Source organism: Pteropus alecto, unplaced genomic scaffold (assembly GCF_000325575.1).
Source record: "Pteropus alecto unplaced genomic scaffold, ASM32557v1 scaffold45, whole genome shotgun sequence".
Lineage (NCBI taxonomy): Eukaryota > Metazoa > Chordata > Mammalia > Chiroptera > Pteropodidae > Pteropus > Pteropus alecto.
The window spans coordinates 11,619,179-11,642,602 of record NW_006442491.1 but is presented as its reverse complement, the minus strand read 5'-3'; the positions used below and the strand labels follow the sequence as shown (position 1 = coordinate 11,642,602).

General features: G+C 41.1%; 1 protein-coding gene across 25 annotated transcripts in view; it reads right to left on the bottom strand.

Annotated features, from left to right (window-relative positions):
• The window catches only part of PAK5 (p21 (RAC1) activated kinase 5), a 255,099-nt gene that overhangs the window by 5,059 nt on the left and 226,616 nt on the right, over positions 1-23,424 (bottom strand). For all 25 annotated transcript variants that reach the window (XM_015597089.2, XM_015597104.2, XM_015597095.2 and 22 more), the window contains 3 exons: positions 12,985-13,476; positions 10,711-10,844; positions 9,560-9,686 (listed from right to left, as the gene is read on the bottom strand). In XM_015597089.2, the coding sequence (XP_015452575.1) occupies positions 9,560-9,686; positions 10,711-10,844; positions 12,985-13,476 (753 nt within the window). The remainder of the gene's footprint in view (positions 1-9,559; positions 9,687-10,710; positions 10,845-12,984; positions 13,477-23,424) is intronic.

Sequence of the window (23,424 nt, the reverse complement as noted above, 5' to 3'; positions counted from 1 at the left end):
TTTCCACACTTAATACAGACTTCCTTCCTCCATTCTAAATCTATACTTCCATGTAGTATATGTTTCCACATGGAGTTAATTTTTGTGAAGGGTACAAGGTCTGTGTCTAGATTTATTTTTTTTGTATGTAGATGTCCAGTCGCACCAACACTATTTTTCGAAAAGGCCATCTTCCCTCCATTGTATTGCCTTTAGTCCCTTGTCAAAGATCAGGTGACTATATTTATGTCGGTGTATTTTTGGGATCTCGGTTCTGTTTCATTGGTCTATTTATCTATTCTTTTGCCAGTACCACACTGTTTCAATTATTTTGACTGAGATTGCATTGAATCTATAGATCAAATTGTGAAGAAATGACATATTGACAATATTGAATCTTTCTGCCATACGCATGGAATATATCTCCATTTATTTAGTTCTTTGAGTACATTAATCAATTTTGTAGTTTTAGTCATATGGATCTAGTATATATTTTTGTTAGATTTATATCTAAGCATTTAAATTTTAGGAGGTGTTAATATAAATGGCATTTTCTTTAATTTCGAATTTCACCTGTTCATTGATAGTATATAGGAAAGCAATTGACTTCTATATATTAACCATATTATCTTGCAACCTTGATATAATCGCTTATTAGTTCTAGTTTTCCTTGTTGATTCTTTTGGATTTTCTACATAGACGATCTGTGAACAAAGGCAGTTTTTTTCCTTCCTTCCCAATTTGCATACTTTTATTTTTTTTCTTGTTTTATTACATTAGCTAGTACTTCTAGTATGATGTTGAAAAGGAATGGTGAGAGGGAACATCTTTGTCTTTTTCCTCATCTTAGTAGGAATGCATATTCAATTCTTAAGCATACCTCCAGGCCCTGATCACTTCTTACTTCCTCCAGAATTTTTCTCAGGAGTCCATACTGATCTCTCCTCTCTCCGAATTTGAGAGAATTTAGCAGTCACTCAATATTGAACTGTTTCTCATACTGATTTTGTCCCTCTGGTTAGAAATGATATTCCTCAGAGGCAACAGCTCTCCCTTTTAACTGCAAAGCCTAACTGTGTTCCCTAAGAGCTGGGAAAACAGTAGATACTGAAAATACACATGCTAATAGATTGATTTTATTTTATACTGACATATACATATATGTTAGCATGTCATGTGATAGAAGACACACTGGCACTCTTTCTGAAACCATCACTGACTGACTGAAGATAACTCTTTTAAGAATCAAAGTTAAAACACAGATGAAATAAGGTAATCTTTTGGAAATTATTAATGTGGGTTTTTTTCTTCTTCTATTTCCTTGTTCGTGATCTTCTTTCCAACCAGGCCAATGCTAGTGGTGGTATGGTTTGGAGTGGGAGGAGACTGAATTGCTCCAGATGAAATGTTAGAGAAAGCTGGTGTAGTGGAGAGATAATTTTCTCAACTGATTTGTAATATCAAGAATCAAACCCAGATGCCTCAGATCACAGAATGTCCATGTGGTATGAAGACGAGAGCTCTGGGGCCATTGCAGCTGGCCCATAATCTTTATTACTCTACTGTAAAAAGAGTCTACAATTCAGGGAAGTGAAAATCTTACAGTCCATCAATTTTTAGCCTGTGATTATTTGCAGAAGAGGACAAAGAGCAGTGATTTAATTATTTCAGGCCTCAATTCTTTATTATACATCCCTTCCCACCACCCCAAGCAAATGATGGTGGGCTTTAGATATAGCTGAGTAGCATTTATCCCCATATAAAGAAGAGAGGAGAAGCCATGGGCATCTGTGTTCAGAGGTAATATTCGTTAATATTTAATAACCAGATTCATTTGGAACAATCAGAATCTAGACCTAAAGTTGAGTGGTATCCTGAAGTTATCTTGGGGCATTACTATCTTTAATGAGGCAAGGGGGTGGGGCTGTTGTAATAGGGGATATGCCAATGACTTGAAATAGTGAGTGTTAACCAACAAGCATGAGAATACAAGCATGAGAATAGTGAGTGTTAACCAACAAGCATGAGAATAGTTTAACTATGGGTATGGATATATTAGTGAACATCAGGCTTGGCTATGCCCAACATGGCCTCCACAAAGAGATGGCACAAAAGAGTGGGTGGAAGTGAACGAGAGGCAATGCTACTGGCTTCCATGAAATAAATCATGACTGACTTATAGAAGACAGCTGTTTTTAGAATCGAATGTCTGAGCAGCATACATCCCCACACAAACAAGGGAGAGGACTTTTGTGTGGTGTGCAGGAATCTAGAAGCATGACCAAATCTCAGTGAGAGAATTGGGAAGTAAGTGCCCAGTGCAAGCTTATGGTTGACGTAAGGAGGCAGCCTCGAGGATGGCTTTCAAGACTTAAGGCAAGAGGCTGGAGTTGTGAAGTACTGCAGAGGCTCCCTCCTCAAAAGCCCAGGAGCTGATGGGACCTGTTAATCCTTACCAGTCTGGGTAGCAGAAGAGGTCAATTATGTCAAGGCAGAGACCAGAAAGGAGCAGAAGAAGAGTCTTATCTCATTTAAGATAAGACTCATAATCTACATCTAAGGTCCCATAATCTACATCTGTCCCTTATTCTCCTAGACTCCACCTTAAGAAAGATGAGGGTGGGAGGTGGAAAGAAGGAGTAGGTGGTGGCCAAATGTGAAATATTGAGGTTTTAAAGGTTATCAGTTAAACATAATCATAATGGGGTTTAACTTTGATAGACAATGTTTAAATTATTGAAGCATACTAAATGTAATAGATCAAATTTTTAAATATTTTTAAAAAATCTAGTCAGTAGTGCTCTGTGAAGAAGTCTAGGTTAGTTTTTAAAAAATAGAGACATTATAAGTGGGCGGGGGGTAAGGGGGGGAAGGCTATTTCCAAAGCTTGAGTATGAGTAAATCTGCAAGCCTACCACACAGATGGTGAAAAGGAGGAACAATTTTGCCAATACATTTTGTTTGCCTGTAAATTTAAGAGACCTGAATGATTGATGACGTGAATGTATTAGCCTTTTGGTATTGGTGGGTTTTAATGTCAATATCTCTAGTGTGGCTTTCTCTTTCCAGACATTAAAAGAAGACCAAAACCTGACAGACTAGTAATTACTCCCTAACAAAATGTAAGTTGAGAAATTGAAACTCGACTCTTGGAAGCCAGGCCCGTCCTTCTGTTGTAGGAGTATAAGTGCTTCTGCATGATTTTTTTTACTCATCCAAGTATATAAAAGAGACAATTTTCTAAAAGAACATAATTACACACAACATTCGTCCAAATAAATCTGCAAGTAGATAATGAGAATTCAAGTAATGAGCATAATAAAGCATTGTAGGCAGATCTTAAGAGCAAATCACACTGACTCTAAGCTGAGCCTTATTTTCGATAAAATTATACAATGTGCTTGCTTAGGAAACCACCCTCTTCCCACTAATGCAGTTAAGCTAGGAGAACTGCAGCTAGCACACTGCAAAACCCCTAAAAGAAAAAAGTTGTAGCTTGGTCCACAAGGGCCAGACAAAGCACTAGAGCTCAGAGTTCAGACAAAGATGCTATTTAAGCCTGAGATCCTATCCATCTCATTGTGCCCTGGCTAGGAATCAGGGGCCCCACAAAAACATGGGGCGGGGGCACAAAAGAGTCTATGCACAAGACAGCTACAGGTTTAAAATAGAATGTAAAACCCTCATTCTGTAAATTGCATACACTCTAAAGAATTCTTGAGTCTGCTCCAGGTTTTTGCTAAGGCAAAAGGTGGATGCTTCTGTGCCTGGTTCCTGGGTGCTTCCTATAAGGCAATGGTACTCAAAGTGTGTAGCATCAGCATCCCCTGAGAACTTGTTAGAGACACAGGTTCTTGGATGCCACCCAGCCTGACTAAATCAGAATTTCTGGGGGTAGGGGCCAGGAATTTTTTTTTTTTTCGCCAAGGTCTCCAGAGGTTATGAGGCTCACTGAAGTTTGAGAACTGTTTTAAGGAGAACAATGATCCAAGCACAAAGGAACAGAGAGAGGTAATAGAAGGAACCAGGCTGCTGATGGTGCCTCTAGCTTAAGGCCCACTTCTTCAGCTGCCAAATCCAAGAAGAGTGGAGGGCTTCAAGGCAGCTAAGCTGTAACAGCATAGAAGCCTCAGCTAGCCCCTCTGCCGTTTGACAGACTGCAGAGAGTGGTAGGAACTTGTCCAAGACCGTACAACAGTATTCAAGGGAGACTCAAGTCTAGGTCTCCTGAGTTCTCATGCATTGCTTCCTGCATTAGGAAAGTAACCTCTATGGAGTGGCAGGGAAGGGAGGAGAGATAGAAACTGGGTGTACCTCAGAGACTATTGGAAAGGAATAAATTTAAGAAGCTATTTAACGTGTCCAAGTTTCTGTTTATTAAAGAAGAGCATTTGTGAGGTAATCTTCAGATCTTGTAATCATAGAATTTTAGTTTTTGAGAGACAACAAAACTCAAATGCCTAAGGAAGCCAGGCAAATAATATCAATGAATTAAATGGACCAGGTGAAGATGATGAAAAACTAAAGGTACACACTCTGGGCAAAGAGACACTGACTTTCCACTGAGTGTCAAGGGCGGAGTGAAGAGGGCGTGGAACAGTCGTAAAGCCCTGCCTGCCAGTCTGTGCATCCTGACCTACCCTTTTATCCTCGCTTCAAATCCTGTGGGAGAGAGGATGCAGACACGTTGCATTGTTTCTGGCCAAGGAAAGATTGTGGATGAATTTCCTCAACCCTTAATTGCAAGGGTGGGGTGGGGATCACCCTTTCTCTGAGCATCTACCTTTTACCTTGTTTCTCTCTGATGGTTTGATATAAATTACTTCATGTAATTCTTACAACCACTCTGTGACATGCTATTTATTTTTCCTTTCGAAACCCAAATACCACATTCCCCTGCTTAAGACTCACTTGATATTATTTCTGCCATGGACAAATAGTGAACAATTTACTTTCAAATTAGTTGATAGCAACTAATTTCCCTTCTAGTTTTTGAACAAGCCAGATATGATTTATCCTTTAAAACCTGAGCAATCTTCTGTCTTAAAAATTTTTTTATTTCAAAATAATTGGGCAGTTGCAAAGAAACGTGTACCTGTCCTCTCTAATGTTAGTATCTTACACAACTAGTTCAATATCAACACTTTTCATAGAGATTACTCAGATTTAACCAAGTATATATGAACTCATTTGTGTGTGTAGAATGTATGTGTGTATATACTCTGCGATTTTATTACATTGTCACCTTGCATGACCACGACCACAATGAAGACACTCAACTACACCATCGCTATAAGACTCTCTTGTGTTATATCTTTATAGCCACACAATCCTAATCCCTAACCCCTGGCATCCACTAATTTGCTGTATATCCTTATAATTATGTTATTTCACAAATGTATATAAATGGAATTATGCAGTGTATATCTCGTTGAGATTGGCTTTTTTTTCACTCAGCATAATTTCCTTGAAGTTCATCCAAGTATTACTTATTCGTTCTTCCTCTTCTTTTTTTTCCACTGGGTGGTATTCCATGGTATAGATACACTACACTCTGTTCAACCATTCACACTTTCACGGACATTTGGGTAGCTTCTAGTTTGGGGCTATTAAAAATAAAACTGCTGTAAACATTGGTATACAAGATTTTGTGCAGAAATAAATTTTCATGTCTCTGAAATATACGCCAAAGAGTGTAATTGCTGGTCACATGGCAAGCCCATTTTTAGTCGTGAGAGGAACTGCCTAACTACTTTTCAGAGTGGCTGTATCGTTTTACATTCCTATCAGCAATGTATGAATAAGTGGTGTTTTCACTATTTTTCATTTTAGCCTTTTTGATAAGCGTGTAGTGATACCTTGTAGTTTTAACTGGCATTTCTCTAAGGACTAATGATGTTGAACATTTCCCAAAAGAAAGCAAACCCAGGACACCTTGTGTGACAGATATTTTCCCAACATGCCAACAACAATACTGCCCAGTCCATGAACTCTTCTTACCATATGACTGAATCAAGCAAATTTATGGTAATATTGATTACCATATTATATCAATTTATTATTATATTATAACATTTATGATTTATTATTGTAACATAATTACCATATGTCCACTGAATCTAGATTTGATTCTTAATATTACCATATTCCTCTTACGGAAGAAGGTTTTAAATTCTCCCCACTCCCCGCCCAAATCTGAAAGGACTGTCGACCATGGTAGCAGTGACACTATGTGATTTTGAGGCTAGGTCATAAAAATGCCATGCACTTCCGCCTTGTTTTCTTGGGGCATTTACTCTTGGAAACCAGCCTCCATGTTATGAGGAAGGCCACACAGACAGGCCACGATTGTAAGTGTTCTGGCTGACAGCTCCAGCTGAGTGCCCAGCAATCGGCCAGTACTAACTACCTGACATGTGACTGAGGAGACTTCTAGGTGCATCATCTAACCCTACGTCAGAGCGGCCTGGCTAGCTGAGCCAAGGCAACTCAGAGCTATGTGAGAATGCTAAAATTACTTTAATTTAAGACCCTAAGGGTTGAGGGGGATTAGTTATAATGACAATAAATAAATGAAAAAGTTCTCTCCTCTATTAAACTCTATGCTCTAATATATTGGTATAAACTGTACGCTCAGCCTTTTCTTACAGTAGACACATTCCATCTAAAAAAAGTTTCCTTTATAGAAACTGAAGAAGCCCATTAAAGTCAATATGGTGCCTTATTCTGAAATGTGAATGAGCCCACTCTGGCCAAGAGCTGCAAGATCTGCTTAACATGCTGTTGGTTTTCTCTTCCTGGAACACTCTCATCCTTGAGAGCCACAGGCTCCACTGCCTAGCACGTCTCTGCTGTAATGTCACCACTTCAGAAAGGCCTTCTCTGACTGGCCTCAATAACGGACTCCTCCCGCCCCCCCTACCCCCCACTCCATCACACTCTACCCTCCTAATCATGCTTAAATTAATTAATTACAGCAAATGGAGCACTCATCACTGCCTGTCTGCTGGTGATTTTATTGGTGTATTTATCTGTTTGTTTACTATCACACCTCCATGCCCCTAATAAGCTTAATGAAAGTAGTGATTTTGCTTTGTTCATCCTTAGGGCCTAGAACCATTGCTGACACATAGTAGACTTTGGCTAGTATTAACTGAATGAGCGACTGAACAAACCAGTAAGACTAAAAGCACTTACACGGTGCCAGTCTCTGTGAGCTCTTTGTTGGGTGCATGAAAATACGGGAGATGTTTGAAACATAGGTTCTGCCCTTGAGAATGTTGCTGAATGATTTAATAACCTATCTCACATTGTTCGGAGGGCAAGTATTTAAGTAAGCTTATTAAACAATGAATTATTATTTTAGTCTCATGTCTGATTTTGACATCTGACATGTATTTACAGCAAGAAAGCCTTTGTCATTAGTCTCTAGAAACTGAAAGAAAGCCTGGGTTGAACCTGCCCTGCTTTGTTTTTTCTGCAAGCACCAGTGCCCAGAATCAATTTTTGGACCAGTTCAATGCTTTGCAAATTGTGTTCTGAGGTCGTGGGGCCTCGTCTCAGTGCTTCCCTGAGTCGACCAGGGGAGAGTTCCTGCCTTTTTCCTGTAGTTCCCTCATTCTATGGGAGATCATGCAAAAATGGCTACATATCCTTCCCCTCCCTGTATCCACATCCCTTTGCACTGAGACTTTATATCTTCTCCCAACCAAAGGTGAAGTTCATTTCTTCACCCTCTACATCTAGGCTTGACTGTGCGACTTATTTTAGCCAAAGAGACATTAGCAAACAAGATATAAGCAGAGGGTTCAAAAGCGCATGCGCATTGGGGCTTGCCTCTCTTGCTGCTCTTGGGAACTCTGCCATAGCGCCATGTGAATAAGCATGGGCTAGTCTGCTGGGAGATGAGTGACACATGGCCCAGTTACCTCCACTGCCCTGGCTGTGAGCCAGCCAAGCGCCAGGCAAATGAGTGAGGCCATCAGTTGCAGGCTGACCACAAATGCAGGAGTGAGTTCAGCTGATGCTACATGGAATGGAGGTGAGCTGTCCCAGCTGAGGTCAGCTCATACGCTGACTCAGAATTATAAGCAAATAAAGGACGTTTTAAACCACTAAGTGTAGAGTGGTTTGTTATGTAGCAAAAGCTCACTGCTACATACTTCCATACCCTTTTAAAAAAAAATATCGGCCAGAGCAATGCAAAAAGCAGGGCTTCAAACTGCCTATTATAACATAATCTCAAATTTGCAAATTCTGTATATACATACATGAAAATATGGGAAAAGTAGAAAATAGGATTAAAGGTGATCTTTATTTTACCTTTTATATTTTTCTGAATTGACTGAATTTTCCACAATACAATTGGCTATCTTTTTAAAATAAAAGAAGAAAAGTCGAAGTGCCTGGGCAGTTTCTCTGGCTGCCCTCTGGTCATTCCTGGGCAAATTCTGATGTGACATGAATACTTTCTATATGGCTGAAGTTATTTGGTTGTAACAGACAAGTCCATCGAAGGGACAGCTGGCTCTATTCATCCCAGAACTATTACCTCTGCTGGGAGTTTCGAAAAGGGACAAAATAGAGAAAAATCTATGCTTCAAAATGCTCCCTTCTAACTAAGCCTTCTTTGGAATGTCAACTCATTCTCTCCTTGGCTGTTGTATTCTGTTCTTTTGTACCCTGGTATGGCTGATGAGTTTCAACAGAATCCCTTGTGTAAGTTGCAGTGATGGGAAATGTGCAAATCTGGGCCTGGAGATATGCTGGCATGATATATATATTCCATTTGTCCTTCTAGATCTACTCTCCTCCTTTCTCTGAACCCTGGGAGGCCAACCTGCCTTGAGTATACTGACGGCCTCTGACCAGGTTCCGCCAATGGGGAGCACCAGCAGGAGATTGGAAGGAAGGAAGAGTGAGGTTGGGGTATTTAAATCCCCAGTTCCCAACCTGCAGTTTCACTGTGGTCTGGCTTCCACTGAAGATCAGAGCTCTTGCCCTGCAGCCCTCTTCACACAATCATCTCTACTTCCAGGTTCTAGTAACTGGTTCCCTGCCTCACCTCTCCAGGCACGGGGTAGTGAAAGTGCTGCTGCATTTCTGAGAACCACACTAATCCTCATGCACGGTTCCTTACAACTCTTCTACATCTGTCCCCACCTTTATTAAACTCTGCTCAAACTGCCCACTGGAATTTGTCATTTGTTTCCTGCAGGGACTCAGAGATACTGCAGACATGCATAGTCACACAAATAGGGTGGATAAAGCCCTAGAAAAAGTCATCTTCTCCAACAAAAATGAGAGCATGGCAGAAAAAGAAAAGTAATTTCCATAGTTTTTATTACTTCCTACACTCATTGTTAAGGCAGAAAATTATCCATCAAATTCAAGTCACAGATAATTCTAACAGGATGACACAAAAGATCGTAATTTCCTTTTTGTAAGCCTTCTGTGAAGGGCAGTGGGTGAATTGGGACTAAAAATTAGAATTATGAGAAAGTTTTCCTAGGAGGACAATGCCTGTGACAGACGAAGTGACAAGGCAAACCATGGAGGGGCCAAACTTGAAAAATCTTACCCGACCGTCACTTGTCAGGAGGATGGAGTCACTCTTTATGTCCCTGTGAATCACTCCTTGATTGTGAAGGTAGGAGAGAGCTCTCAGAACTGACAGACACACAGTAGCTATCTGTTCTTCATTCATTCTAGAAAGGAAATAACATTTAAGGAGCAAGGACAGGTTTAAAAACATCTTTGAAATGGTCAGGAGAGGCAGGTCCCTTGGGTTCTAGTGAACCAGCCCACATCTGAAAAATCTACAGGCAAGAAGTCTTTGGGATCTGATTCCCAGAACCTAAAGCTTGGCACTGTTTCATGTGCCTTCAGTGCCCTTTTGCTCCCACTTTCTGTCTTAGTAAACTCCTATTCATCCCTCAAAACCCATCTTAGATATCACCTTATACTGGAAACCTTTCATGACTCTCCCTGAAAGAGAAATTCAGGTATTCTTCTATGCTACTTCTATACATCTTTCTAATTCTGCACGGGTATATAATGTATTTATTTTTAATCTGTGACTTCCTTGAGGGAATGTTTCTGAGCCTTATTCATTTGTGTCTTTTGTATCCCCAGCACTTAGGAAAGAGCCCTGCACATAAAAGGTGATTGATAAACACTTGATGAAATGACCACAACTGACACATCAGGAAAGCAAGTAGCTGAGAACAATGATAATTAACCAGTGTTACACGCAAGACTCTTTAAAAACAGGATTGAAGGATATCTCTCTGTTATATAGGTTTGTTATTATGACGTAAAATTTTGACTGACCTTCCACCTGCCCCTACCTTCTCCAGTTACCCTTGGTGGTATCGACACATAGCAACAGCATGGCAACTCAGAAGAATGAAACTTAATTTAAAAAAATCTAGGGATAGGAAATTCTATTATTTGTTACCAAAACACCATTCTCAGCCGCCTGATGATTTAAAATCAATGGGTATTAATGAACTTCTGGGGGGCAGGGAGAATGTTAATTGAAGAATGAGCGATACATAGGTGACATTATAATAGGCACTTGGGGAATAGAGAGGAAAAGGGTAGTCATGGTCTTTGACTTCAAAGTGTTTACAATTTATGAAGAGTTCGTAAAGATAGTCAGTGAGACTTCACTCTGGAGGAGAATAATAAGTACCTTAAATTATACATCTGAATAATAAAGAAACTTACCTGGTATGAGTAACGATGTCTGTCAAGGCACCACCTTCTAGAAATTCCATGACCACCCAGAGCTCGTCACCGACAAGGTAGCTATTGTACATGTCGACCACATTGTCATGGTGGTAATCCCGCATTATCACAACCTGGACAAACGGAGAGACACTTTGTGACTTGCGACAGTGAAATGTAGTTTTCGCTTTTCTTGGGGCAACATTTGTGCTATGAGTACAACTGACTGAGAAGTATTGATTGTGGGGGGGATTTATTCAGACACCTACTCATAACAAAAAGACAGCATTGAGAGCAGCTAGTAGAAACAAAGGGAATCGAGTTAGTAAATTTAGAGAAAATGGCAGGCCAGCCAGACATTAGGTGAGGGGAGAACAAGGAGTGAGAACGGGCAGAACCACGGCAAGGTCTGCATCCACAAGAGGGTGTTTAATGGACTGTTTTGGGAAAATATGACTAGAGAGCCCTAAGGGCTTCCTTCAGAATGTACTGTCCATACTCCATTGTTGGTTAATATGGTAAAAGTGTTACCAACTCACGGTAAGTGAGTGGATGGCAAGCGAGTCTCACAAGTGAATGAAGTAAACAGTTTTAGGAGCGGGAATACACGAGATCAACTTAACTTCTTGGTAGAAGATCTGAGTCTGAGAGAGGTTTGGGCTGAATACAGAAGATGCGTATTGAAAATAAAGACAAATATGACTTAGGCATGAAAAGGCTAACTTGAGTCTGCTTAGAGAGAAAGCTTCCAGGAATTGCTGCCCTGTGGGAGCTTTTGGTGACATTGTTTGAGTTAATGTTAACTAATAAATTATAGAGCTGTTTATTGAAATTATATTTGTCCTCTCTGTTCTGGCACTGTGATTTGGAAATATGTTCCAGAAATCAGGAATGGTGGACTAAGAAGCTGAAACCTACTCACCTGGTACTCTTTCTGAGGTTCAGAGCATGGGAAAGAAAGGAACAAGTTATGGAGCTGGAGATGTGTGGAGCCACTGGTGGCTTCACATGAGCCACCACAGAAGGGGGTCCAAAGTCACAGCTGATTGCATTTTATAGTGTTTGTTTATAGCTCTCAGAGTTAGATGTGGGTGGGACATCCTTTACTAGAGACTGACATATTATCTAACATTAGAATCCTGACTTGATATCTTTAAGACTTAGTTTTCTCATCCACGAAGCTCATCTCTCTCTCCAAGATCCCCATAAAATCATTAACCACTCCCAAATGTTTTGTCCCTAGACAAAGGTACTCATGTTTTCCCACCTATGTGCATTTAGAACTCGCAAGTGATAAGCAAGTTTAAAAGACAAAATGAGAAAGTGGAAAAGCAGGTTCAACAAATATATAGAAAACAGTTAATTCCTTAATATATCGAGACCTCTTAGAAATCAACAAGATGAACTGAAAACTATGCAAAGGCCATAAGATTCAATGAATAAATAAAAATATCCTATAAACATTTAAAAATAAATTCAGATTCATTAGCAATAACGGTGTTGATTAAAGCAGTAAAATTTATTCATGTCTATTGGATTAACAGAGATTAACATGATAGCATCCAATGTTAGTGAGGTGAAACAGGACTGACTATTGGCGAGATCCAAATCAGTACAAATCTTCTGGAAACCAATACCATATCTTGTTTCTCTCAGTAGAATAAAATATAGAAAGGAAATACTGAAATATTAATGTAGACTCTTGATTGTGGGATTATGGGACTTTTAAAAAAATATTTTCCATATTTTCTATAGAAAGAATATTTTATAGTTAGAAAAAATGTTAAAGTTCCTAAAGAATGACAGTTCATTGGTAAAATGATGTTTATTGTGATTTTAAAAAATGGCTACAAAGGACATATGTGGTAGCACAACAGCGTAAAATGTGTATATACCCACACAGACAGTGTAGCATAAGGCTTTGGAATCTGCTATTATTAAAATCTCAGCTCTGCCATCAACCCGCTGCGTGAACCTGGGCTAGTCATTTAACCTATCTGAGTGCAGGTTTCCTTGTTACTATGGTGATAACGTCTTTCTGTCTCAGAGAGTTGTGAGAATCAGACCAGATTAATGCTTAGCACAGTAGCTGATACACATGAAGTACCTCCATAAAGGGAGCACTTATACATGGATAGAAAAAGACTAGAAGGAAAGGCGATGGGGGATTTTTGTATTTATATTTACACTGTTTTCTAATGTCTCAAAATACAAATGTACTATTTTTCGAGTGAGAAATAAATGTTACATAGGAGACATGAACACACCATCTACCTCATTAAAAAGCAGTTCTCGTCGCTGCTGCTTTCGAAGGTCCATTTTCTTCACTGCAACTTGTTTCCCTGTGTGTTTTTCGGTTGCGATGCATACAATGCCAGTCGAGCCTTCCCCGATTTTGATAAAGTTGTCCAAGTATTCCCTGGGGTCTCCTGGGCTGACCACCAACTGCAGTGCAGCCCGAAACTGTTCGTGGGACACCCTGGAGGGCTGCTGGTCTGAGGAGGAGCCCCAGCTGGGTGGCGGGTAGGTGCTGGATGAGATGCTGAGGGAGCTCAGGTAAGAAGCTGTAGAGATGTACTGCGAGCTGGTCTGTAGGGAGGGGTGGTGGTACAGGGTGGCTTTCTGGTACCCAGATGGGTACTGGTGGCTACTTGAGGAATAACCAGCTTTGCTTTGACTTTGAGGTAGTTTGGCAGGGCCCCTGGGGTAGGTGTCAGACCCTGACAGTGGAGGGCTAAGGACCATCTGTGCTCGATCATAATCCACCTGAAAAGACAAACAGGATGGAGAATATTCAAATTACATTTGAATGCCACAGCCAGTCAGTCAGGAAGCCAACACACAAGCTACTAAATGATTAAGGTGTGTAGCGTATTCAGCGTGGATACAGGGAACAAAAGGGATGATTCATGTCCTGGGCAGGATGGAGTGGAATGATGTGAGGTTTCTTCACTCTACTCAGAACAGTGTGCAATTTAAAATTTATGAATTGTTTATTTCCTGAATTTTCCATTTAATATTTTCAGACCTTGGTTGACCACAGGTGACTGAAATGGCAGAAAGTTAAACTTCAGATAAGGGGGGAACTACTGTAAAGTAAGAAGGTAAATATATGCAATGTTCACACCAAATAAGTACACATACAACTAAAAATAACCAAAATTTGCAGGGGTTCTGTGTGAAAGGGAATTTTGTCAGCCCTCAAAAAGATTCCAGCAAAGAACATTCCACTCTGATTTGAAGAATGGATTGGGAGAACTTGGAGAAGAATGAGTTGGACAGCCAGAGCAGATGTTGGGGGGAGCCACTGAGTGGCTTACATGACACTAGGTGTAGGCGCCAGCAATCACCTCCCAGTGATCAGGAAGGAGCTCTGGCCATCCCTGGAGTGACAGACATCAGGGATGGTGAATATACCACATCATATCACGTTTGCCTCATTGCCCCGGGCAGAAAGTACTAGTCAATCAATGGACTCTTGTGTTAAGATCCTGATGACAACACAGAGCCAGATACAGAGAAGGCACTCAGAAAAGGTTTACTGACTAGACCTCAGGCTCCTTCTTAATCAGTGCCCCAGGAAGTCTCTACTGCGATGACCATGGAATGAAATGACATTTACTTTCCCCCTCCCACCCCATCCACCCCAAAGATCTAGGTGGTGGATGCTGATCATATGTAGCTGTTTAATTAAAATTTATATAAATTAAATAAAATTAAAATTGAAAAATTCAGTTCCTCAGTCATATTAGTCACATTTTAAGTATTTTTTTTTTAGCAGTCACCATATCAGACATCACAGATGCAGACATTTCCACCAGCACAGAAAGTTCTACTGGGTAGCACTATGCTAGATAAATTGATTGGTCCTAGGTAGCACATTTATTCCACAAATTAATATTTGAGCAACCATTACATGCTAGGCACCATTTCAGGTGCCCTGAGAGCGTCCATCTATAATAAAAAATGCATGGCATTTCTGCTCTCTTGGATTTTACATTCTGGAGAAAGAGACAGATGATAAACAAGAAAACCAATAAATCTACAGTATGTGGTCCAGTATGAAGAAGAACAAAGCAGAGTGAAGGGGTTGAGAGTAACAAAGTACAATCTTAGATGGGAAAGCAATTCGTGCTTTCTGCCCTGAGGGGGTGCCATTAAAACAGAAACCTGGCCGAAATGAAGAAACAAACCCTGGGACTGTGTGGGAAGCGGGTGGTCCAGGCGGAAGGAGCAGCACACACAGAATTCTGAGGCACAAATGGCCTGAGGACCAGCATGGAGGCTCTTCCGGAGTGGAGAGGAAGAGAGTTTGGAAAGATGAACGGAGCAGCAGCCAAGTAGCCAGATCATGATGACCATGGCAAAGGATGCTGGCTGCTGCTCTGAGTGAGGTGGGAGTCACTGGAGGTTGCTGAGCAGAGAGGAGTGACATGATCTTGACTCTGGCTGCTGGAGAAGAGACATTGGTGGTAAGAGTGGAAACGGGATGCCAGTTAGCTTACTGCACTCAGTGTAGGCTGAGATTAGGGTGGGTTTCGTAGATGTGGTGAGAAATGGTGGGCTCCAAGGTAGGGTCTGAAGATAGAGCTGACAGCATTTGCTGATGGATTAGCTTAGAGGATCTGAAAGAGGAGAATCAGAGCCGACTCCCAGGATTTTAGTCTGAACATCAGGCCATTTAATGATTTGAGGAATACAGGGGCAGGGGTAGGTTTGTGGGGTATGGTAATCCATCTTCATTGTATCAGGTGGATCTGTGTGAGCAAAAGAAAACAATGGAGATGATAGTAAGAGCCTTCTGAAGCCAAAAAAGACATTGTGGCTTGCATTCTCTCTTGGATCACTAGCTCTGCTTGTTCCAGCTGCCATGTCAGGAAAAGACACAAGAATCCTATGGAGGAGTCTAAGTGGCAAGACCCCCTGCCAAGAGCCAGCTAGAAACTGAGGCCTTCTTCCAACAGCCATGTGAGCCATCTTAGAAGTCACTCTCTGGCCCCAGTCAAGCCCTCAGATGTCTGTAGTTCTGGCTGACATCTTGACTACAACCTTGTGAGAGACTCAAGCTAGAATCATCCAACTAAGCTAGTCCTAGAGACCTGATACACAAAAACTGTGAGATAGTAAGTGTTTACTGTTGTCTTAAGCCATTAAGTTTGGGGATAATTCATTACACAGCAATAGATAACTAATACATGGGGGTAGGGGTAGGGCAAGAGTTCTGTTAGTTCGAGAGAGTAATTAAGCAACCACGTGGAGATGTCACTTAGGAGACTTAGACAATCCTTGAGTCCACGGAAGGGTTGAGGCTAAAGATATGAAGCTGATGAGTATTTAGCTAGTATTACAGCCATGATGTTGAATGTGTAAAAGAAGGTGCAAAGACTCAAACATTTAGAGACCAGAAAGAGCAGGAGTATCTTGCATAAAGGAGCAGAGGAGGAGTAGCCAGTGATGTAGAGAAGAAATTAAGGGACTAAGGTGCCTTGGAGCCAAGAGTGGGGAAAGTATCTTGAGAAGGAAGGAATAATGAACCATGTCAAATGAGAAGTGAAGTGGGATGGGGTGTGTTGCTCACCAGACCTGGTGATGTGGTGGTCACCTGGAAGAAGGGGGCTGTGCCACGCTCCTGCTCCATCACGCAGCATGACTACAAGCCTATTCTACAAGCCAGAGAGCAAGATCTACACACAGTGGGCTCCTTAAAATCACTACCATGGCACCATTCTCAGTTCTTCTGCACTGTAATGCAGCCCTTCTTGACTTTGAGAAGACCACACTCAGGTGAGTTTACGAACCAGCGGGGACCAGGGCAGCTGCCAACTTAGGGCCCTGTCCTGATTGCAGAGCAGAGGGAATACATACTTTTCAGGGACATACTTAGGGTTGAATTATAACGCTCATGGCTTCAATCAAATGACTTAGCCTCTCTGAGCTTCGGTTTTCTCATCTGTAAAATGGAGATCATAATAGCTTCCTCATGGAGCTTTTATGAGGCTTAACTGTGGCAACTTAGAGCAACCTAGTATTTAAGAAAACAGACTCTGGGCTCAAAATCTTTTTCTGCTATTTACAAGTTCTGATATTGGGCAAGTTATTTAAACTCCCTGTGCTCTAGTAGTCCTATCTGTAAAATGGGAGTAATAAACATAATACCCATTTCCTTAGGACTGAATATACATCAGAGGTTTTGACAGTGTCTAATGGATTCTAGGTGGTGGGATTATTATGTAAAATGCTTAGCACAGTAGGAGAAATGAAAGAAAATAAATAGTAACTATAATATTAATAAAACAGCTAGCATCTATTGAAGAGGTACACTGTACCAGTGGCATATATATATTTCTATACATTAAACCTCAAAACAATCAGACAAGGTAATTATTTAATTCTAATATATTGAATAATGTATAATAATTAAAATGCTATATTACGAATCAAGATCATTTTTTTCTAAGCCCTTGGATTTGGAAAATGGCCTATGTATGCGATGCGGGTAGGGGGAGTAAAATATCGGTATAAATTAAACAACTGGGTTCTACCTTTAAGATCAGGATTAGCCAAGCCCAGGCTAGTCACAAAGCCAGTATGACAGAGCAGAAGCAGGGTCCGTGACTTTTATTTTTGAAAGTATGCCCTGGGAACCATCACAAACCATCATCTCCCAGTGTCTTCCTTGGAGGATTTGTTCTTGTACTTTAAGCAAAATCGAATTAATTCTCCAGAAGCCTAGATAACAGATCTCTGAAGATATATTAGAAAAAAAATGCTGTATCCTATAGGAATCACAAACTCCGCTTCATACTGCATTAGGCCACTTTCTTTCTTCTTAATTTACTGTCGGCAGCATTAGCAGCGTCTAGGCTTAACAGCCACCATGTGGCTTAAAGAAGAGGACACTTGCCTGCACGAACGGGACAATTCCAGTCAGACAGAATGCAGAGTTGTTCACTAGGAGCTAAACGTCTTTGAAATTAGGTCTTTGAGGTAAAACTGTGCTATTGTTTTTCATGCCTGTTGGTAAAAGGTGCAGACTCTTCAAAAAAGCGATGGATGGATTTTTGGAACCAAACTCGAGGTGAGGTGTACTTGTCAAAGGACAATGGACTGCTTGCCTCAAGTGAGGGAACACGTGGTCTTCCCTCCGGACTTCCATCCATTCAGGGAGAAGATGGTTGACAAATAGCTGACTTTGTGAAGGAGAAATGCCTAAGCGACCCTGTTTAGGGCCACCATGTCACCGAAGCATGGCCCTCAGGTGGGTCCTGATGGCCCAACTATGGGTTTCGTGATGGTGCGTGTCACTGGCTTGCACATTTGTGGCAGGCTTCGTCCTTTTTCACTCTGAAGGACAAGCAGGGGGCAATTTATTCCATTTTATTGTTGATAAAACTGAGGCTCAGGGAACTGAAACTGCCCCCAAGTAATCCAAGGCAAGTGGCTTTTTTGTCCTAAGAAGATTACACCACCCAATTCTTCTGCTCAGGTTGGTCCTTCACTCCCACTGGGAGGGTGTGTAGATGTCCCAAATGCTCAGTACACTGGCACCGCAGGCCTACTTTCTTGCCTGTATGGGCATTTCTACCAGTAGTTGTCACCTCTCAGTGACAACTGAGTTTTGATAAAACTGGGGGCATTTTACTGGGCTCGTTCCATTAACCAACTACTGTGTTAGATGTCTATCCTTGCAGGATAAATAACATTATAACGTCAATAATACTTGATATTTACTGAGTGTTTTCCATGTGCCAGAGGTTATTTTAAGTATTTTATGTATATGGTTTCACTTAAACCTCAGGTTACACAATGAGCTGGACCCCATACTTGTTTCATTTTACAGATGAGAAAACTAAGGCACAGTGGGTCTAAGTAGGTCATGCAAAGGTCTCAAAGCTAAGAAGTAGAGTGAGGATTCAAATCCAGACAATGTGACTTTAGAACTTGGGCCCTTGATATGTTCTCAGAGTTATCCTTCAACAATTAGAAGGTAGACAGGGAAAGGACAGAGGGATGCAAAGTGTGGAGTGACAACTACAGAGCTGAAGCCTGATTAGGGTGTTTCACTGGGGGCCCAGATGTCTGAGCAGCCTGGAGCAGAATCTAAGAACTGGGCCAGAAAATGATGGATGGTAACGTCTGGAGGAGGGAGATAGAAAAATTAAGTTTTTAAAAATAGTCTTGGCTTAGAGAAATCAACTCAGTATATACAAAAAAAAAAAAAAAAAAAAGAAGAAGAAGAAAAAGAATAATCATCATGGGCAAATGAGTTGTTCATCTATGTATATAATTCATCACTTTTGTTTTTGCTTTGGCCAGAGCAGAACTTAGTATTTAATTACAACAATGCCCAAATTTTCTCCGGTGGGTTCTTCCAAGAAAGAAAGCTCAAGCTTTCTTCTCTAACGAGGCCTCCTGGCCCTCTTAAATGGCTCTTAAAATGTTACAATTATTTAATTGTCATACTCTAAGTTGTCTTTCCCATGATATCCTATATTTAGAAGTGAGTGAAACATAAATGATCAATTTGTCCACATATACTATTTTGTACACACACACACACACACACACTCTCTCTCTCTCTCTCTCTCAATGCATGTAAAAAAAGACTTGAAAAGGAGTAAAGCTTGAACTATGCAATCTTTTCTACAACTTGATTTACGAATATATTCTAGAAAAGAAAAAGAGTACATATAGAGTCCATATGAGCAGCCAGTGGTATCTTGAGAGAGATGTAGGGATTAACCTCCCATCATCCATGCCCCAAAACGTTTCCAAAGATCTATGCATGTAGTTTATCTTCAAAGACCTTATTGCAAAAGCTCAGGAATAGGAGCAGGGGTGGGAAGCTGCTATGCAGGAGAGAAAAAAATAAAGAGAGACCAGGAAGGCTTCTCCCCACTCCTTCAAAGAGAATGGTCCTGTGATTCTGTGAAAAGTAACTTCACAGAAATGAGACCATGGTCTGCATACTTTTAAGGGGGATTTCTATATGGCAAGATGTAATAAGAGAAGACTAGATCATTTTGCAATTATCATCCAGGCCACTAAACTGCTTAGCTGCTGTTCCAAAGTAACTAATTATCATTAAAAATTGAATACATTCTGAGAAAGAAGTCTCACTACAGGAATCTTTAAGAATACTGAAAGAACATACAAGCAGTATTGGTTTCCTTTTTCCCTTGAAATGGTTAATAACAGACATTCATTTTTAGCTTCCTAATGCCTTTTAGTATACCATATAAATTATTTCTTAAAGAAACGTGCTTTTTTCATGTCTCTATTCAAACCCAATCAAGAAATAAGAAAGGAAAAAAATAAGTCTGTACTACATGGGGAAAAAATAATCCCCAGTTAACAGCTCTGCCAGACTACCCTTCCACAATGCACACGTCTCCAAGGATAGGGTCAGACACAGGCTTGTGATGTATCAAAATTATAAATAATTAGAGCAATGAATTCATTTAATCAATCAATTTCACCAGCGGTGTGCTGGGGTGGACAGGGCATAAAACTCCACACAGCTATCAATTGCTCCGATTACAGCTGGCTGTCAGCCAGAATTCCCCTGATCCATGTTAGTTAAATGCACATTAATCTGAATTTGGCAGTGTAATCAAGGACCTAACTGAACTGTGAAATTGAATTCTGCAGTAGAACATCATTTGACCATTTTATGCCAAGGCTGGGAAAAAAAAGGCTTAGTGGGGGGAGGGAGAGAGGAGAAAGAAAAGAAGGAATAAAATCCTGCTGCAGCATCTCTTTGTCACATTGGCCTTCTATGCTGGTGAGAGGGAGGCCATGGCTGGCTCGTGCTGGACTGTGTGTGTATGTATAACTTTGTGTCCACAGAATGGGGATTGTGGAATGATCCATGAAGGATGGAGAGTCTCCCTTTCTACTTTCTGTAGTTACAGGGGCTAGGAAGCAGCTGGTTCCAGTGCTTGTGTGTGATGCTCCAGTACACCTTTTCAGGGCACAACAGAGCAAAGAGACTGCTCATTTCCAAAATAAAAAAGCCAGACTGGCTGCTACTTGCTCCACATAAATCAAATGCAAGATAAAAGTGAATCATAGACCTCTATTATCTGAGCAAGGGAAGGACATCTTAAATTGCCCTTACTGGACTCAAAGGGAAATGTAACAGCACTAACCTTGGCTTTGGGAAAGGAAAATGACTGCTCGTAAGAATTCTGGAGAGAATCAGTAACTGGCTTTCTCTGAGGGACATTTCAGAGCCCGATAATGAGGGGAAGGGGGTTCATTAAACCCTGTGGCTCATTTGTATGTTTATTCTCATGTGTCCCTCTGGTTCTGGTCTGTAATTCCAATTCTCCCCACCATGGGCAAAGAGATTGCTGATGGGGGCTACTCCCTGCTTGCTCGGGTGGGGCAGACAGCTTGGCCTGTGGCCAATGGGCTCACTCGTCTCCATTCTTGAGTTTCCAGTCTCTGCTACTCCCCTGAGATGGCGGCTGCTGTCCTGACAGCTCCAGTCTGTTTGCCTTGCAAATTGCAGGGTGTTAGTGAATTGTTCCATCTCCAATCGCACTGTAATAAAACAGTAACTGCTGTCCCTGCTTGAGGCACAACTGTGACATGTGTCCATCGTGGTCACTTTCCTCCCAATTACTTATTTTCACTTACAAAATGGAGTGACTCTATTTCATAGCCTATTATAGTCACCCTGGCCAAATGACAAAAGGACACAGCACGCAATTTGAGCTGACATTCCATTTTGGTAAAAGAGGTAAGCATGCATCATCACTGCCAATGAGTTGTGGTCATGAGCAGGCTCCGGGGGAACCTAACGTATCAAGGTGTCTCCTTAGGGTCCTGATGCAGGGTGCTTGAGAACTAGGTTACGTTCTGGTTGGTCAGGAGCTTGCTGGATTTCCAAACTGCATGTAGCAGAAAGCCACTCACCATATTTAGTGTTTCTGCAAGCCAATCTCCCACACCATGACTGGATTCCTACTTGGGCATGTAGGAATTTACACCTTGTGACATGAAGTTGGAAGAGTTATGTACTTCCCTGCCTTACAAAATATACAGAAAGTGAACACCGACAGAATTTTGACAAGAGGCTCTCTACAAGTAGGCAAACCCTAGTAATTTGAATGAATAAATTTGTGATCAGCAGGCTCTAGTCATATGAGTATTTCAGGCTTTTCTCCACCTCTGAATCAGTTTATAAAATTAACCCTCCATGGTGGCAGCTCCAAACTAAGAATGCACTCACTATTCAAGAGCAGATTACTCTGATTTGATATCTGCCACCGCCAACAAGCGACAAGCAGGAGCCTCAGGGAATGATTGGTTCACAGCCGCAGAATACGATTCAGAAGTGTCAGGGGCCAGGTTAGATTTATTTAGTTTTTAATTTGGTAATGGGAACACCCACTTATAAAGGCCAAAATACAATTAACTGTGAACCACAAGAACATTCACGGGAAGATGAGTCCATTCATATGCAAAAGACACCTAAAGTTTCCACTGGAAGGAACAGATGTTAGAGATATTGCTCTGAATCACCTCTTTGGATGTTTTATGAGCCTAATGAACATCCTATAGGAGCCTATATATAAAGAATAAAATCCAAAGGCAATAATACTCATTGTTACATTAAGCTATTAAGCACTTCCTCTCTCTCTCAATCTCTCTCCCTCCTGCCCCCTCCTTCAGATTTTTGGTGCAACCCATCAGATTCTGCAGCACTGGCATTTCATTACCCATCAGGCCCCTCCAGAACCTCTGAAAGATGTTCTGCTGGGATCCTTAGTAGATAAGGAGCTGCAGTTTGGTTCCTGGAATCTTGGCTGATCTGGGCCTGGCAAGGGCATTAAATTATTGATGCAGGAAGACTGATCACACTGGTTCAACTGCTTTTTCCTTCCAGCGAAAGTAAAGTGATAGCTGAGCAATGAAAAACCATCACACTGGTGACCCATTAAAGGTCTGGGGAACAATGCTACTGTTTTTCTTGCATCCTCTGTCTTCACTCAGAACCCCTTACTATGCCATCTGTTTGGGGCTGCAGCACTGGTCACTTTGCTGCCCTGTGCAGAGGAGATGAGGAATGAGGTGTCATAACTATACACCTATGTTATGATGGTTCTTGCTTAAATGCTGCTAAAACTTTTTTTCTTGCTTAGCATCTAGCTTCCAGGGGAGTCTTAGAATTTCAAGTTTCTTCTAGACAGCAGAGCAAGCACTGAGGTGGTGGCACTGGTATCCCAAAGCCAGCTCAGCCACTAAGGCTTTGTATGGCCTTGAGAAAGTCACACAGCCAGTCTGACCTTCTGTGACCCGCATCTCTAAAGTGAGGACAATAGTACTTATTAGGTGGCACAGAGTTGGCTGTGAAGGCAAAGTCAGAACTTGCTCTTATTCTTTGAAAATAAATAAAAGATTATACAGACAGGATGTATCTTTGGTTGGTGTTAACAGATATCGGTGACATATTTTCCAACCAGAAATATTCCTCGGAATAAGGGTTAACACTGAGTGCCTGAGATGCCCTAACTCTTTTATATTTACTAACCTTTTAATTCTCAAGACAAGTTCAAAGTGGGTATTGAAACAGGTAAAGGAACTGAGGCACAGACAAGATGACACAGCTAGTAAGTGCTTGAATCTTGTGATCTGATTCTAGAACTTGTGCTGTTAATTGCCTTCTGTAATGGGAGAAAATCTGGACAGTCTTTTATAAAATCG